An 18806-nucleotide genomic window follows, 5' to 3' on the forward strand; every position below is an offset into this window, starting at 1 on the left:
TGTATTTGATGGTTTTTGCCTCTAGTGTTTTTAGGGGCTGTAGCTCAGGAGGTAGCGCAGGCCATAAGGTTGGTGGTTTGAGCCCTGGCATGCCAAATATCCTTGTTAGATAGAAAGCACTTAAGGACAGGAAAAGAAAAATGCTTATATGAGTGTGTGTGAATGAGGTGTGTTCAGGTAGAACAGAAAAGAGCTAGATAAGATTGCCTCCAATTTATGTGAGAGTGGTTATTCAACTTTTGAACTACATAAGATCTCTATCTAGTAACCTTTCCACGCCTGGTCGGCAAAAAGCAGAATTAATCACATGTCCATCACAGTTCAGTGTTTTTAAACACGTGCCTATATCTTTCAGCTTCAGACAAGGCAGTTGTTTTAAATTCCACGTCTGTCAACACTTCTCTATCAAGATTATCTATCTCTGCACGCTGTCTGGTGAACACACAGGTGAAACAGGTTGCCTGATTGCATACATGGGTATGCAGCCTGTACCAGATTACTCACTAGCTGTGTGCTTCAGGAAGGAAATATATTTCTGTAACACACGCTTTAAAATTCAGTGAAGTAACCAGTCATAAAGTTTTTGTATTTCCTTCAAACTGTCCACATACTTCCTTGTTCTTCAGACAGGGAGAGAGAGAGAGCAAGAGAGAGAGAGGCTCAATTAGCTGGTGTTAAATTATTAACTGACAGACAGAGGCAGAACTGAGACACAGAGAGGGAAAGAGACAACTAAGAGGTAGAGAGAGAGAGAGGGAGAGAGAGAGAGAGAGAGAGAGGCTTATTTCAATTTCAGTTTTGGCTGATCAGCCTGCAGCCAGGAGAGGAGAGTCAGTGAGGCGCACGAGCTCGGCTCAGGTGTTGGATGTTACTTGACTCGACATGGAGCTGCTGCCCTCGCTGCTGTCCAGACTGAAGACAGTCGATTCCAGGACTGTGGATCAGGAGTACAGTGTGAGTGTTTGTTTTCATTCCTCAGTTTATGGAAAAGCCGGCTTGAGAGCTTTCACATCCTCGACAATCTAGTCCAACGTCTTATTTGTCAGAAAAGTATTTATAGAAATAAAAGTGCAGTAATAACGCACTGTGAAGTTCAGATAACGATTGAGAACAGCTTGAGTAACTCTGAGGTCGTGCTTGAGGTTAGGTTTTCTCCTATACGCCACATTTATACGCAATGCACAAACTTCTGTATGTTGTGGACCTTTCGCTGCTTTTCATCTCTGTCAATGACTTCTTTTATGTGCTTTCCTGGAAAAACCTGCCCCTAGTTTCAACTCTGACCCATCTAATTAAATGAGCTGCAGCCAATAATCAGATAAACTCAGTCACGTGAGGCTGGTGTGTGTAAAACATGCAAAGCTAAATAGGTCGAGTCTAACATGCACACCATGTTAGGTTGTTTTCAGACTGGAGATATTCTTATTTTCATGAACCCCCATCAGCACTATACCCTGTTTTTAGTATTAAGCATTAACATTAAGACATTAAGAGGGTCCTGAATTCTCTAAGAGCTCCAGCTTTTCCTCCACCTATTCAAAAACCTGCTCTGTTAATCCTACCTGTCTTCATTCAACACAAAGATTCCTGCTTTCACTTCAGTTAATTCTCAATGACCTCAAACCAGATTTTGACAGGTTGCACGGGTGTTCCTCAGGGGTCCAATCTCGGTCCATTTCTCTTCAAAGTTTATTTTTAGAATAAACACCTGCGGTCCAGACCAATTCTTTACAAACCTCACACAGGTCCAATAGTCCTCTTCATTGTCAGAAAGGTTATGACTCGGTCCATCATACGTCAAACTCCTCTGTGTCACTTTCAATTACACGATACTCTTCGGCATGCCATTTAAAATGCAAAGGGTTAAGACTGTGAACATGCTTATCTGAACCCAAAATAAGGCCTTTTTCTAATCTGAACCGAGTCACACTGGTACCTTACCCGAACAGTGAGTGAAAACAAAAATAATGTCTCTTTTTAATTTTAGTATGTTATTAAGTGTATGTTCAGCCTCAGAGGTCAAAGCCACAGCAACTGTGAGCTATCGGAACATGACAAAGAGACGAGACTCACTTCTGTAGGCGTTTCCAGGTTGATGTTTTACCATGATCATACAAACAGACACACTTATGGTAATTTACCAGCAAAGCTGTAGATGGTCCAAATCATCATGTGCCAGATAGACACTGACAGAATATCCACTCGTGCTCCTGAAAAAGCTGCAGGAACTAGATTTATATGCAGGTGGCCAGTTTGCATAAAAATTCAATCATCAGCGTCTCCTGTGGAAGTCACTCCTGTTTCTGTGTCGTTACCCTTTCTCTCTCCCCGGTCACGTCCCCATGTCTGTCTGGTCTCCCAGAGTTGTGTCTCCATCATTGTCTGTTTTCCCTGTTTGTTCCATCAACTTTGTATAGCCTCTTTTCCATCACTACCTACTTGGATCAACTCGCCAGGGCGAGCTGGACTGACCAGTTTTCCATTGCAATCAAGTGCCACCTAATGCTCGTGGTCATTGTCACAGTAATGTGATGGTATGCAACACGAACGCTACAACAAAGGTGGATGTCAAGGTGTCGATATACGTGCTGGTGAGTCTTTGGCTTTTTGTCAGACTCGGGGATCAAGGCGTTGTTTTTTGGGGGGGGGGTTGTAGTAAATTCCCTCGTTTGTGGCTTTCAGAAATTTTAACTTGTCCTCCATCTGCATCTTCTGGGTCCACTTTGTGCTCTGTTCATGAATGAACCCGACCCCACTGCACAGTGTCCTTTATCCTGTTGTCTTTCCAAAATGGCTGCTTGGATAAGAGACTCTTTAAAAACGTTGTGTAATGAAGCTTCAAAGTCACATACAATTTATGTCCAGAAACAAATCCAGTGTAATTATAAATTTAAATATCAGGTAACTAATTTTCCATTTTACTGTTGAATCAAACAAGGAAGCCTGTTTTTGCTAAAACAAACTTTTGACATTGTCCAACTATCATGTTATTTCTCTGTGAAATTAAAACTACATCCTTATTTTATAACATAAAACAAGAAGGAAATGCATTTTATTTGAGAGGACTGGCTAATTTATTTTACAGCAGCAGGACGTACAATAACTCGGACTATAAATGCTTTAATGCTGTGGTCAGTCTGAAAGTCATGTATGTCGCGTGAGCGCTGACCTTAAACTGCTCAAACTGTTTTCCATTATTTAACATGTCAAACCCAACGTCCCTCTGTGGAGGAACAGCAGACGAGTGTCTGAAATATCAATGCTGAGAGATTTCCACCTTTGCTTTGTCTGCAGTGCAGCGCGGTACTCGCTAATTAAGATGAAATGTTCCTGACATCAAACTGATGCTGTCCTCTGCTCTCAGACTCACTGGTCAGAGAAACATCCAAACAATCCTTTCAGGACGGTGTTGTCCTCTAAATGTGTTATTTATCTTCATACATTTAAGTACACATTACAACTCTTAGTCGAAACGATGAAGCATGATGACATTGTGCAGCTGTTGCTGCTGAGCTGCAAGGAAACTGCAGCTTTCTGCAAATTTTCTTTAATTTTATTGATGTTAGGTTAATCTGTGTGCGGCATATTTCATAATCCAATATTTAAAATGGTCACCCTGCTATTGTTTTCCTGTCTCTTTATATCAGAGTACAGTTCACACCTTTTAGGGCCTTTTTTCTGCTACTTTTTAATCGGTGTGTGGCTGAGTCACATGGCCTGATCGGGCATTACATCCTATGTAATTGGATCGAGTGAATAGTGATGTGAACTTGCATGGCACTGCTAAATTAATTATTTTGGGGCACAAAACGTATTTGTGTTCAGGCCTGTCACTTTGCCGCTGCTGCTCTGCTCACATATTTCTGAGAGAAGATGAATTTAAACTCACGGTGAGGTTAGAAATGAGCAGAAACAACCTGCGGAGTTACTAAAAGCAGAGTTTAGTGTCAACATTACACTGAAACCATTCACCACAAAACATACGCACGCAAGCTGCTGTTTTTTCTTCAGGGGCCATGACGCTAACTCATGTACTCATGGACTACAATAAAAATCAATCACATTTTATTCAAACCAAACATGTGAAAATGAAAACTTAAATTAAGTTTAGGCGTTTTCTGTTGTTTCTGCCTTTGTAGCTCTATATTAGCGATGAAGTGCCAGTAATTAAATCTAAACACTGGTTCAAATTTATTTTGTCTTCCTTCTATTTTAGAACTTGGTTTCATTTTAGGTCAATATTCTTAAAATATCCAACATGAGCTGAGACTTACTTTGTGACATAAATTTAGCTTAACCCACAGGCCTAGGTTTCTGTTTTTGTAGCTTTTGTAGGTAAAGCTGTTATTTGTCTCAAATTTGTGTGGTTTTATTTTGGATAATGACATTTAATGATGCTATTTTTGTCTTTCGTGTAATTAAATGACAGCAGCAGAAAACATGAAGCTACAATTTACACACGTCTATACAGACTACAATCTTTTTATGAAAAAAAAAGTGTTCTTCATGTAATATAGCATTAAATGAGGTGAGCATGCTCTCAATGACAATTAAAATCATTTAAGATTAAATCTGCTTCCCTCTAGTAACCAAGACTGCTGTGTTTGAGTGACACGTTAAATGATCAAGGCTGAGTGATTCTTACAAAGCCATTTTCCAAGTATGTGAGCAAGGCTCAAAGGGTGAATATAAGAGCAGTACCGCAGCTGAGTCTCCAAAGCAGCATCCTCCGTGCCTCGTTATAATCTTAACATGTTGGAAAAACTATTTTGATTCTAAGAAATGTTGATTCATTTCTTCTGATTTTTCTTTCACCTAAAAAAAAACAACTTTTCATAGAACAGTGTGTAATACTCACCCACAGAACACCAGAAATAATCTTTACCCCAAAGAGAAGGAAGTGGGATGCACCGAGTGCTCCAGCGAGCATGACGACACATTCAACTAGACAAATGTGTTGGTTCTTTAATCAGAACAGAGCAGTGCAAACATCATCATCAACACGTCTACTCCAGTCTGGGATCAGGCCTGTCTGTCTGCAGAGGGCTCTGCTGCCAGATGGAGGCGCTGTACAAAGTCTGTACAACCGCTCACTCTTGCTTGTGACTGGTGTTTTAAAAACAATGAAAAGTGTCCACTGAAGCTACTGTCTGTGCTTTTTGCACGTTCTCGGTGAACTTCTGTTGCTCTACGCCCTATTCTGGACTACGTGTTAACCAATCAGCATTCGGCAGACGCATACATCATCTGTTTCTAGCAACACGCAGTCAAGATCTTGAAGGACTGCACAGGAGTGCAACTCTGGTGTGTGAAACCCCCTCTCGGAACCGAAACATGTATGCAGATGGATATATGCTGGCCTATAAATTCCACTTCAGACACAGAAGCTCCACCCACCTGTAGTTCACAACTTCTGTTGAGAGGGGCAACCAACCAGAAGAAGGCTGACTCACAGGAGTTCAAACTGCTCATTTGAGACATGTTTCCAGACTTGTGACATCTGGTTTCAAAACACTAAGAAAGGTACAGTCTCATCGTGGTTGCCATGGTGACACTGTCCATCTTTTATATACAGTCTATGTGCATAACCATGTGGCTTTAAAACATCATCACTTCAATATCTTTTTATTATTATGTCTCCTTGAGCTGTTCAGGAAACATCACGTTAATAAGACCTGGTTTTCCCAAACTTCCTGTGATTTGGAGCGACTCCCAAACACTATGATTGAAAACATCGCCAAGATTTCTCTGGAAAAAGGAGAGAACTTGTTGTTTATTTGAAGGGAGCTAATGAGATCGAAACGGAGAGGAAATGTCCTGAGTTTCAGTTTGGCTACGGCAGCAGCCTTTTTTGGTTTCAGCATCTAACTGAAAACAACCTGCTTCTAAAATAAAACCACCTTCACGTGACAAAAAGCCTCGAGCTCATTTGAAATGCTGAGTAGCCTACTATTTTTCACGCATTACAAGATTTTAATTTCCTGCTCTAAAAACCTGTCGGAGCATATGAAACCCTGAGGGACTTTCTAATTCGACAGAGACACACCCTTGTTTTAGCCGTGCACACAGAGGCTGCTTTGCATTTCTTGAGCTTTTTTCTGGCTGTCTGTTTTAAGGTGAGCTGCTAGGTTGGTTTTTTGTTCCTGTGTGGCAGCAGAAGTTGGTTAGTCAATAATCCTGCTTCCTCATTCTGTCCCTCAGGTTGGTTTATGATTAACCCACCACAGCAGCTTCCTTGTTGTTGTTCCTGAAATGACTCATCCAGTGAAAGTGCTGAGGGACACACCACTGTTCCTCACACTGGTCTCAGCTTTAGATTGCAGTAAGTGTGTGGTGTTTGCTTACTGGTGCAGGACATGTCGATGCAAGGTTTAATAAGGCAACAAGTGAGATTTGGAACGAGGGGAACAGGGACCTGTTTGTGGTGCCTTTGCACTTCTGTTTCACTGCAGTTCAACATAACTACATGATTATTATGGTTTAATCATTTATATAGCACATTTAATTACAACAGGAGCGTTGACCAAAGTGCTGTACAAGAATACAACATACCTAATAAAATAACAAATAACTCTGTATTAAAACCAGCCTCGACCTTGGTACGGCTGAAATGACTGAAAGATTAATTGGCTCTGTTTTGAGTTTTGTTCAAAAAAGAATGACTTCATATAGGGAAAAATATATATCACATATGCAAAGTCGGGGCTGTATCAAGACACGAGGACTAAACCCCAATTCAACCAGACCCAGAACTGATCCGGAATTAAAACAGGACTACAAGAGTTCAAAATCAGGACTACTGAGGACTTAACCAAGACAGAACCAGAATCAGAACTAGATGATAGCAGCACTAAAAATCATCATAGACCTGCACTACACTTATTTTTTAATTCTACCAAAGTCCACTATTTAGATTGAGAAAAGTTTATATAATTATTTATCCTTGTTGTGCAAACAAGCTGCATAACTTAATAAATGTAGAATTTGAAAAATAACAAACCTAAAAAGAAACACTAGGTACGAGATACATGAGGACCTATGATACTTTTGGTAAACAACCATTTGACTAACATGTGTGTCTCACCTGCTCTTGTTCATCTCTGTTCTGTCCTCATTCTCCATCTCCCTCTCTGTTCCTCTCTCTCTCTTTGTGCTGACAATCATCAAATATACAGATATTTACAAACTCTTCAGATCAAAACACTTTTTTAATTATAACATCAAATCAGACTAAATGTTGTTTTTTTTAGATTGATAAATATATTATTTATCAATAACATATTTGTTAACTTTAAGAGTAAAGAGAGAAACTATCTGTATTTCTTAATTGTAAATGGCACCAAATTGTATTCAAATTGAGCCACACTTATGGAGCTCCACAGTTCTTTTCCTGGTGTTTTGGTTGACATCTCTTGATTTTCCCATGTCACAGAAACAGCCTCTGTGTTTTGCCTTATATGCATCCACAGCTGTGCCACCAGTTTACTCACATGGACTCTACTAACCTATCAGAAGCTTCTTCAGCTCAGAATGGAATCGTCTGGAGTTTCTTATTAATTAACAATAAACTTAGTGTATATGTGCTCCTAAATTTGATGAAAGTGATAAAAAAATAGACAGCTGTCTCTCTTTATTCTGACATTTAACTAATTCAAAATATATTTCAATATTTATTTAACCAAAACAAACAAGTTTACTCTAAATTGATGTTGTACAGTAAAAAAATGTTCTTGTGTTTTCCATAAAGTGTAAGTAAATATCTGGTTTCAACTGTGAATATCCTGCTGTGTATTGAAGTTCCTCTTGTTTTGCATAGAAATATATATATACAAAATATATACAAAGCATAATATATCAAATACTACCAGAGTTTTTTCTTTGAAAGAAGCCCCTTATGTCCATTCTTGTATATCAGTACATAACTGAAACCGATTTATTTAGCCATGGAGGGAAACAACTGAAAATATGAAATAAACACATGTAAGCTAAGACTCTAAAAAAACAGCATTGTTGTTGTTCGGCTTTTCATTTCGCCATTTGTTGATTCACTTGAAGAGCGAGTAACGTAATATGGGTCAAGCGATCAGTTTGATATCAATCTTTCGTGATTCACCGTCATATTTACATTATTTGTACAGTACGAATGGTTTGCTTTGGTACCTGGTCGAACTTAAGCTCTCCTTAGTATGGCTGGCTCCGTCTCTCCAACAGCGCACTCACAGGTAGCAGTTGCCCCGCCCTCTGCTCAGTCCTCAGTGCCTGAGCTCGGATCATACCAATATCAGGGGGGATTCACGCACAGTCGTAAATTCCCACAGTGTGCACTATGTGCTTCGAATATTGTGTGTACTTTTGTTGTCAGCCAGACATCTAACTATGAAAAAATTACACTCCAAAAGACCCCGGGCTTCTGACAAAACAACCCGGGCTTAAGCCCAGTAAGCCACCCCCACGCTCCGCCCCTGCATGCATGCATACATGCATACATACAATAAGTGCAACACAGACATGACAGCATCGTGCAGAAGACGCACACATCACAAAAATAATAATAATAATAATGTAACTACAGGGGTCCAACAAACAATGGCCACGCATCAAATTTATTTTTCTCTCTCTCACTCTTGTCTTCAGACACCGTGAAAACTGAAGAAACACAAAGTTTACATTTATGTTTACAACATAAATGTCCTCTTATTACCAGTGTAGAACACGTATGCAACATTATGCAAACAATATACATGAAAGCATACCGTGTGCGCCTCTTGGACCACATGCAGAATGACATTAACGTTGAGGCTGTAGATGCATCTGTAGCCATGTATCCATGCTAGCTTCACCGTGCCATGGTTGTGCTCTCAACCAAACCTGGTCATGTGACCATTACAAACATTACAGCACTTTACATATTTAACAAACCCATATTTTGTAATCACATATTTTAGACATGTTTTTTAATCAGTGTTACACTTTTATCATCGTATCTTATAAATAAATGAACTAAATTAAGCATGAATCTATTACAGCAACATGAAATAAACAACTTTATTTTAACTGTCTCAGGGACAGTTACTACTACTACTACTACTACTAATAATAATAATAATAATAATAATCCACACTGCTCACAGACACCGGGTCCGTGACCTGTATATAAAAGGCTGAAGCAACTGTGACATCACTGTTTGATGTCCTTATTATTTAAAGATAGGAAGCCATAAACGATAAACATGCAGAAACACCTACAATAAAGCAATACATTATATAAACTGTGCAAAATGACATGTGAAAAATAATTTTCACAATACATAAGTTATCATTAGTCTTTCATATCGCTGTGGGGAACCTGAGACCTGTTTATTCACAGGTGTCTGAAGGTCCCACCACAGCCTTTCACTCATGTCGGGGTCTGGACGTAGAGATTTGCAGCTGACCTCAGGATCATTGTCCGAGCACAGCTAAGTAACCCAAAGTTTTAGTAATTAGACAAACGTCCTCACTTTTATCAATGAAATTATCCGAAACAGAGTTCAAGGTCGATGACTGCAGGGTGCCGAGAATCCTGTGGCTGCCAAACTAAACCAAATCACCCATCTACTGCTGTGGTTAACAGCTGGTCCGAGGTGTTTGTGCCGATACGCTGTGTTTGGTTTTCTCTACTTGTGGCATTTTGCATGACAGCCAGAAAACTCCACTTTGGTCTCGTCTGTCCACAGGACATTCTACCAGAAGACTTGTGGTTTGTTGAGATGTTACTTTGCAAACCTAATCCATCACGTAGATTTCTGTAGCAAATGAGTAACTTACAACATAATCAGAAACCCCTTTTTCATCTTACGCCACAACCTTTCACATAATCTGATGTCATTGTGCGTCAGGTGGACGCAGCCCGCAAAGACGGAGGGGAAAGTTGCGGTCTAGGGTTGAGAGGTTTCTAGGTGAACTGTAAGTTTGGAACTAGATTTCCTGCAGAAGTCTAAATCAAGCTTAAACTTTACTGCCATGTTCTTTTTAGAGATAAGAGGCATTGTGCTAGCAACCCTCCTTTGTTCAGTCTTTTTCTGATTAGCGTCATCGTGTCATTAACACAGCTGAACGCTCCGGACCAGCAAACTGCCAAAGCGTCTGCTTTTGCAGAGGTGCTGACATGCTGAACCTTGCTGCTACTGAGCCTCTTATTTTCCATTGAGGCAGTGAGGCTTGATTTCTCACAGGACAGTTAAAGATGTGGTCACTTGAGGTAAAACGCCTGCAGTCAGATTGGTCCATGTCTGCTTCAGAATTTAAATGGATTTAAATGAATGCTTGTTTGTCCCACCGGTGTAGGTTATACTAATGAAACTAATTAAAACATGTTTACAATTTAGTTTGACTGTGAAACTGACATGTATCCCCAAGAAGGACTTTATTTAAATGGTAAATAAAATTCCAATGATTCAATCTGAGGCTGCTTTTCCAAACATTTAAGATTCAAAGTGTTTATTGTCATGTGTGCAAAGAAAAAGTATTTCTCTGTATAATGAAATTCTTTCTCTGCTGTCCACACACAGATGCCAGTTAATATGTACAATAAAAAATACAATACAAATAGCATGAATAAATAAATGGAGACAAAAAAATTGAAGTATTAAATAGATTTATGTGCAAAAGATCAATGAGCTTAATATGCTGGTTTGATATGTGAGATTACCTGATGTGCAAAAATTATTATTACTGTTAAAATAGGTCAGCTGTTCAAGAGTCTGATAGCAGTGGGGAAGAAGGAGTTGTTGAGTCAAGATGTTCTGGGTTTCACACTCCTGAACCTTCGTCCGCGAACTTCAGTATGCTGTTATCACTGTTGGAGGCGACACAGTCGTGGGTGTACAGGGTGTAGATGGGACTGAGGACGCAACCCTGTGGAACGCCAGTGTTAGTGATAATGCTGGCTGAGGTCCTGTTGCTGATCCTGACGGACTGAGGCCTGCCAGTCAAAAAGTCCTGCAGTCATAGAGGATGGGGGTGCAGGCCGAGTGTTGCCAGCTTGTGTGGGATGACGGTACTGAAGGCGGAGCTGTAATCAACAAAAAAGTACCCTGATGTATGAGTCTTTGGTCTCATCAAACATGCAACAGAAAACTGATACTGAGCAATTTAACACTTTAAGTCTGCTTCACTCCTTTCGTTCACCTCGTGATATTTTCCAGGTCAAAGAAAAATTATGGGAATAAGAGGAGGGAACTTTGTGGACTATTAGACTGGACTCAATTTACAAACCTTTTTTGTAACCATTTCAAACACTGAGAATAGTTTTCAACATTTTTTTTCAAATGCTATAATGTGTGTGTGTGTGTGTGTGTGTGTGTGTGTGTGTGTGTGTGTGTGTGTGTGTGTGTGTGTGTGTGTGTGTGTGAGCGTGCGCGCGCGCACATAATTTATTTTATGTTATTTTTTTAACAGCACCGTGTAATAAGTTTACAAAATGTTCAGTTCATGATGTGAACACAGTCCTGACTCACTGCTGACACCTGTCTCTTATACATGAATGTGCTGCACTGCATTCATACACAAGGAGTAAATTCTCACATCACATTTACACAATTACAACATGCACGTGCGAATAGACCTCTAACTACATACTCTGGAGCAAAAAGGATCAACTTTGTCCCTGAAATAAACATGAATGAATTGGAAAAGTTCATTTCTTTGTGACTTGGACTTGGTGTGCATTAGACCTGCACACACACTAACCTGTGTGTTGTTGTTGTTGTGTCTTGTGACAGATGGTGCGTTCACGGTCTTTGGGGTATAAGAAAGAGCTGGGCTTGACCTCTGAGGCTGGAGCTCTGAAGGAAAACATCAAGAAGAACAGATATAAAGACATCCTGCCATGTATGTCCTCACTCTTCTCAGCCTTTCTCTCATTCATACCTCCATCCTCTTTCCTTTGTTTCCCTCTCCTGTAAGGATTAGCTTATTTTCAAGTTGCAAACAAGCTGAACAGCGAAGGAGGAAAACATTTTATCAAGAGACACAAAGCTTTGTTTTGCATCTCTGGAAACTTTCATGAAATCTTTCAATTGCCGTGCATTTTTTTCTGGTTGTTGTGGGTCCCTGTGGCTGTTCTGTAGCTCGACTGCTTGTAGTGAACACGGATCCTAACAAAGTGCTTTACGAAATCAGTTTGGGCTCAGCAGAGACTGATCGAATATTTATGAAGAACAGTTATAGTGAAACCTGCTTTAATGGTCTCAAATACGTGTCCTTTAAGAGTGTGTGTGTGTGTGTGTGTGTGTGTGTGTGTGTGTGTGTGTGTGTGTGTGTGTGTGTGTGTGTGTGTGTGTGTGTGTGTGTGTGTGTGTGTGTGTGTGTGTGTCTGTCTGTCTGTCTGTAGATGACCAGTCTCGGGTGGAGCTCTCTCTGCCGACCACAGACTCCAACTCTGATTACATCAACGCCAGCTTCATCAAGGTAAACGCTGTCTGCCTTCACACAAATCATTCAAAGCTGTTCCTCTAAATGTGAAAACATCACCTGGTTCACACGTGCAGCACGGTTTGAGGCCCCTTACATGTTTCTGTATTCTATTAGGCATGCTCTTTAGATCATTTTAACTCCACACCTGTCAAACAATCAGATTTATGTCACACTGCGTTCAGTTTGCTGTGTTTAACGATTCGTGCTTGGCTGTTTCTGATGGGGTTGTAATGCTGCCGTCTGTCCTGCAGGGGGCGACAGGAGACTGCAAATACATTGGCTGTCAGGGGCCCCTCAGCTCCACTGTGACTGATTTCTGGAGGATGATCTGGCAGTACAACGTCAAGGTCAAACGCACAACGCAAACCATTAGCATTCAGTTAATATCCACGAATTAGTCTGAGCTACAAATGGTGTTTATAAACTTTAGTTTAATCATTAAAGCGGACTCTTCTTTTTCTTGTTATTCTTCCTGAAACTTAGGCTTCAGGTTTTGGTATGACGTCACAAAGAGCAGGTCTTATACTGTTCAGCCCTGCTGCTTATGGGGGGCAGCCAATCAGAGCAAAAGCTGGCTTAAAAGGAAGCTGCTTCAAGATGCATGATGAGACAAACAAGGCTTGTACTGAAATGTAAATCAACCAAAGCCACTCTGGCAGAAACACTAGATTTTTATTTTATCTTATTTTTTTAGGGCTTCCACTCTGTTGCATTTAAAGGGAAAAATTTTAAGTGTTTTCTGTGCTCAGATTTTTGGATTCCAAACAGATGAAGCATGATGTTTTGGCTCACGCTAAACTTCACATTAGTAAGCAGCGCTGTAACAGTCTGCCAGTTCTTTCAGATCCAGCATCCCAAATGTGTCGCGATGTGATTGGCTGCTTCTAATCCAACCAGACGGTGCAATAAAATGCTGCCTACACACGAATGGACGACTAGTAACCAGTTAAACTCTCTCCGTCTTATTTAATGTTCTTCTGATGGTGGCTGATGGTGGCTGAATATGTGACTGCAAGCATCCAAAATATGGATCCAGAAAGGCCCAAAGAAATGTATTTCTGATGATAACAAATACAGTGACTGATAGGGTCTGCTAGTTTAAACTAAGGATTGTCTGGACCATGTGAGCTGTGTGTAGAAGTCTAGACTTGAAAATGGGAAATCAGAAGCTGTCTTTGTTGTTCATACCCTGAAGGTAGCCTGGATTTCCAGGTTTAGCACACAAAGCATAAATTTACACCTTTTTGTTTGCATGCCTCTACATTTCTAAGTAAATAATTATTGTAGCTGCATTTCTTTTTCTTTGTTGTCCTGTTCATCATATTTGCTGAAATCTGGAGAACTTGAGATTTGCAGTGTCCTGAAATTTGCCACCTGAACTCAGCCCACGATTACAGCCTTCCCTGTTTTTCACAGGCGCTGAATAAAAGCCAGATTTTAGAAATGTGTCCCAAAATGTGTAGCAGGGGAACAAAGCGTACACACACACACACACACACACACACACACACACACACACACACACAGCTGTGCTCTTTTCAGCTTCTGAGGTTGTTCATGTCAGACGCACTGTTAAGCCGAAGTCGGTGATCGCTGAGGCACAGGGACGTTTTCTTCATCAGATCAGCAGCTTCTCCTCAGGAGGCTCTGACTAACATCTGACTCTGTGTTTCAGGTGATAGTCATGGCCTGCAGAGAGATAGAGATGGGAAAGGTAAACTCCTTTTTGCCCTTTGATCTCTTTCTTGGCTCAGACCTTTGACTTCAGATTTTAAAAACTCTTCTCTTTTACTTTATTTTCTTTAACCTCTCGAACCTCAAAGCTTTTTCAAGTTTACTCAAATAGAGCAAATATGCAAATCTATAACTACCAAAATATCATTGCATTAGTGAGTGAAGTATGGCATAGTCTTACCTGAATAATGAAAGGGAATCTCACACTTCATATGCATGTATTTCATCACTGATTGTACATGTGGAACAGCTGCGTGCAACCAGAAATAATAAAAACAGAATTAAAGGTTCGTGTTCTTAACTAACAAGTCTGTATTTTCCTTTGCAGAGAAAGTGTGAGTGTTACTGGGCTGCAGCTCAGCAGTCGGCTTCATTTGGACCGTTTACTGTCAGCAACGTAAGAACAAACAGGCTGCTAATAAATCTGATTAACACAGAACATACAGCACAGTTCACCTCCTCATTAACGATGTTAACTGTTCAGACTGTATTGAGTCCTTTTATTTAATACAAATCCAGAATAATCTGGAGTGATTCTGACGTGTTGTTCCTGTGTGTCTCCAGCAGGAGGAGACACATCCCAATGAAGATATAGTGGTGAGAAATCTGACCGTCACATTCCAGCAGGTAGGAAGTTTTCACATGAGTGAGTGGTTTCAAAAAGCTTAACAAGAAGTTTGGACCTTACAAAGCAGAATGCTTTCATTGGCTATAGTTCAAAGACAACGTTTTTCATCACGCCTTCTTTTGTGTGTTTGGAAACTGTTCTTTAAAATCCAAACTTCTCCTTTCTGTTTCATAATCTGTGCTTTCAATGGGCGGGATATCTGGAAAGGCCACTTAAGCTCCCAAATTTTTCAATACAGAGCCATCCTGTTGGAATAAACCAGTTTAGACGCACAGCCTCCAGAGGACACAGTGGCAGCGATTTCTAGGAGACGTTTTCCTTTTGACGAGATGTTTCTGCTTTAGTCTTAATTAGGAGGCAGCAGTGTTTCGAGTTTATGGGTTAATGCACTCAAAACTTTCTTCTCCTTTTAGTTTTACAAACATTTTACAGGATTTTCTGGGCCATCAAAACCTTTTTTGAAAGAACTGCTGGCATCACATCCAACAATGATCTCAATTTCAGTTTTTTTTTTCAGTTTGTACCATTTTCAGTTAAACGGAGAATGATTTCATTTTCGTTGCATTTTGTTTTTAATTCCGAAGTTTCTTTGGAAACGGACCTTTTGAATAACTTAAAGCATCATTATGAATGCTAATATTAATGACTTGACCTTTTCAGTTTTAAAATAATTTGTTTTCTCCTCCTCCTCCAGGCCAGCCGGTCAGTGATTCAGTATCAGTTCCTTTCATGGCCGGATCATGACGTTCCCTACGAGACTGCTGGAGTCCTGGACATGCTGGAGAGAGCCAGGAGCAGCCGTGGAGCCAACGTCTCACCTCTGCTGATACATTGCAGGTACACACGCACACACACACACACACACACACACACACACACACACACACACACACACACACACACACACACACACACACAAACGGCTGGTAATGCCTCATCATTACTGCAGCTTGTTTGTGAAATTGGTGCAGATCGCAGGTCAGATGGTCATTAACATTCAGCAGGATAGATCACACATATGGCAGCTTATCTCACACACACACACGTGCACAAACAGACACGCACTCACACACACACATGCAAACACATGCCCACACATCGAAAGCAGGAGGCTGTGAATATGCAGCAGGTAACACCTGCTAACGATGGCACAGTTAACATGCATGCTGCATCTGTTGCTGAGTGTGTGTGTGTGTGTGTGTGTATGTTTGTGTGTGTGTGTGTTACAGCGCAGGCTGTGGGAGGACAGGAGTCATCTGTGCACTAGACTACATCCATGACCTGCTGGTTACCAAGGTAACACATGATAACACATCACATGGCCTCAGTGCTGGTCCGCCGTGTGGCTGCTGAATGTCTGAATCTGACATGTCCTGAATCTTTGTTCTCTTTTCATGTTTTCACTTTTTTAAATACACATTTCACCCTTTTTAAAGATTTTAAATGGTTTTCTTTTAGTGACCTAAGAGTAATAAATGGAGTTTGATCAGAAGATACAAACGTCTCAGATTGAGAAGCCTGAGTTGAGCTAATATCAGTGTGTTTAAAAGCTTCCTAATGTGACGAGTAAACCTTTTAATGAAACCAGAAGATGAGGCCGGATAAAAGCACGTAGTCTGTCTTCCAGGAGATCAGGCATGTCAGATGTAACGTGTGAATGTTGCAGCCTCTCTGTGTTTTGGGGCGGCTCTTCAGTGTTTGTTTGCTCGCTCTGCAGAAGATCACACCAGAGTTCAGCATCCTGAACATCGTCCTGGAGCTCAGGAGGCAGAGACCCTCAACAGTGCAAACTAAAGTAAGTGCTTCATCGAGCAAGTGTGAGAGTTTAGGAGTTATTTAATCCCCAGGAACAGCACTTAAAGAACATCAGCTGCTTTTTAACAGCAAGGGAGTCAATTTCACATTATAATGGTATTCGGTTAAAATGTTGTGAAATCACTTTATCTCATAACGCAACAGCAGCCATGACACACAACATCTTTCTCTTTGTAACTCTTTAGCTTAAAAAGTTAAAGTTTAAAATTTTTATTCTTTTTCAGTTCATGAATTCGTTCTCTCCGGGTGCTCCAGCTTCCCCCCACAGTCCAAAGACAGGTGCTTAGTGGGGTTGGGTTAATTGGGGATTCTAAATTGTGGATAGGTGTGAATGTTTCTGGTGTCCTTGTGTTAGCCCTGTGTGGCGACCTGTCCAGGCTTTACCTCGCCTTCCGCCCAATGGTAGCTGGGATAGGAATGCATGGATGGATGTACATTGATCAGGCATAGCATCATGCCATAATGCCCCCCTGAAGCATAGACTCCTGAAGGTTTGCTGTGGTGTCCACACAAAAATGTTAGCAACACAGCCTTTAAGTCCTGTACGCTGGGATGTGGATCTTTGTCCAGCACATCATACAGATGCTTGATTGGATTTGGTCTGTGGAATTTGGAGACAAGTCACCATCACAATCTTGTAGCTGTGCTCCTCAAACCATTCCTCAACCATTTTTACCCTTCACCCGTAAAAGGCTGATGGGGTATTGTCAGCGGCATGCAGCATGGTCATCTTAGTTTGTGAACCTCAAGGTCGGCTTCAGGTTCTCTGAAAACCTCGTGAATGCAACAACTTGAAAACAAAGCAATGGTTTTTGAAATTGATACCATAATTGTATCTGCTGACAGGCTGAGGGGCAGCACTGCGACAGGGCACACTGTCCTGCTGAAAGAGGCCACAGCCATCAGCGAGCACGGTTTCTGCAACAATGCTTGGGTAGTTGGTACATGTCAAAGTAACATCCACGTGGATGGCAGGACCCAAGGTTTCCCAGCAGAACACCGTCCAAACCAACACACTGCTTCCACCAGCTGGCTGCCTCCCAGATAAGCGATGTAGGCAGCCAGCCATCCACCAGGATGTGAAAGCATGTTCATAAGACCGGGCCGCCTTCTTCCATTGCTCCATGGTCTACTTCTGATGTTCATGTTCCCATTCTTGAACACGGGTCAGCGCGGGCACCCTGACGGGTCTCTTGCTATACAGAACCAGCATTAGCTTCTTTAGCAGTCTGAGCTACAGTAGCTCATCTGTCAGATCAAACCACACGGGCCAGCCTTTGTTACCCACGTGCATCAGTGAGCCTTGGCCGTCCACGACCCTGTCACCGGTTCAGCACTGTTCCTTCCTTGGACCACTTTGGATTGACCACTGCAGCCCGGGAACACCCCACGAGAGCTGCATTTTTGGAGATGTTCTGACCCAGTCGTCTAACCATCACACCGTCTTACACTGGCCCATCTTTCCTCCTCCTAACATGTCAACTTTGAGGATAAAATGTTAGGTTGAGTCCGCCCAGTAACAGGTGCCATGATGAAGAGATAATCAGTGTTATTCCCTTCACCTGTCAGTGGTCAGAATGTTACGTCTGGTTGGTGTATATTTATGGAGAAAGTTTGTCTCTTTTCCTCGTACTTTAGATTTCTGTAATGGAAACATTTCATTCCCTACTTTGTGACTTTTAGATTAAAATGTATTGTGTTGCACAGCGTCAGAATAACAGTGGCTTTCTTTCTTTCTTTTTCTTTTTTTTTTGTTAGTGGCTTTATTTCTGCATTTATGACTCGTCTTGTTTTCCGACCCCAGCGCGGTCAGCTTCCATCAGTCTTCCACGCTGAGAGGAAACTTTTCTTCCTTTGTTCTTCGCAGGATCAGTTCCAGTTCATCTACACAGCTGCCATCTCTATGTTTGAACAATTCCTGCAGACATCTAAGGAGCAGGTCTACAGCACCCTACAGGTAAAACACGAATATCTATTTGTGTTACAGTAACAACAAAATGAGTATGCTGGAGTCAGAGGAAGTAGACTGAGAGCAGCTGCAGAAAGAGGAAATGTTCTTTAACTCCGAGTTCCTCTTTGCAAATCCTCTGCTGCACGCAGTTTGACAGCAGAGTGCTCGGAGCACAGAGGCGGAAGGTAGGTCCACTCCAACAAACATGGCTTATTTTTGTTG

The 18806-nt window shown here is 41.2% G+C and overlaps 1 protein-coding gene across 3 annotated transcripts in view; it reads left to right on the plus strand.

Moving 5' to 3' along the window:
• Positions 1-446: 446 nt before the first annotated feature.
• ptpn18 (protein tyrosine phosphatase non-receptor type 18) overlaps positions 447-18806 on the plus strand; it is a 35538-nt gene continuing 17178 nt past the window's right edge. The window contains exons 1-11 of one of the 3 annotated variants that reach the window (XM_026155333.1): positions 447-954; positions 11763-11871; positions 12374-12450; positions 12708-12803; positions 14132-14170; positions 14519-14587; positions 14758-14817; positions 15513-15655; positions 16048-16114; positions 16536-16613; positions 18501-18590. In XM_026155333.1, the coding sequence (XP_026011118.1) occupies positions 883-954; positions 11763-11871; positions 12374-12450; positions 12708-12803; positions 14132-14170; positions 14519-14587; positions 14758-14817; positions 15513-15655; positions 16048-16114; positions 16536-16613; positions 18501-18590 (900 nt within the window). In that variant the 5' untranslated portion in view covers positions 447-882. Of the gene's footprint in view, positions 955-11762; positions 11872-12373; positions 12451-12707; positions 12804-14131; positions 14171-14518; positions 14588-14754; positions 14818-15512; positions 15656-16047; positions 16115-16535; positions 16614-18500; positions 18591-18806 lie in introns of all 3 variants that reach the window. The other 2 variants (XM_026155334.1, XM_026155332.1) reach the window with 2 other exon arrangements.

Source organism: Astatotilapia calliptera, chromosome 20, assembly GCF_900246225.1.
Source record: "Astatotilapia calliptera chromosome 20, fAstCal1.2, whole genome shotgun sequence".
Lineage (NCBI taxonomy): Eukaryota > Metazoa > Chordata > Actinopteri > Cichliformes > Cichlidae > Astatotilapia > Astatotilapia calliptera.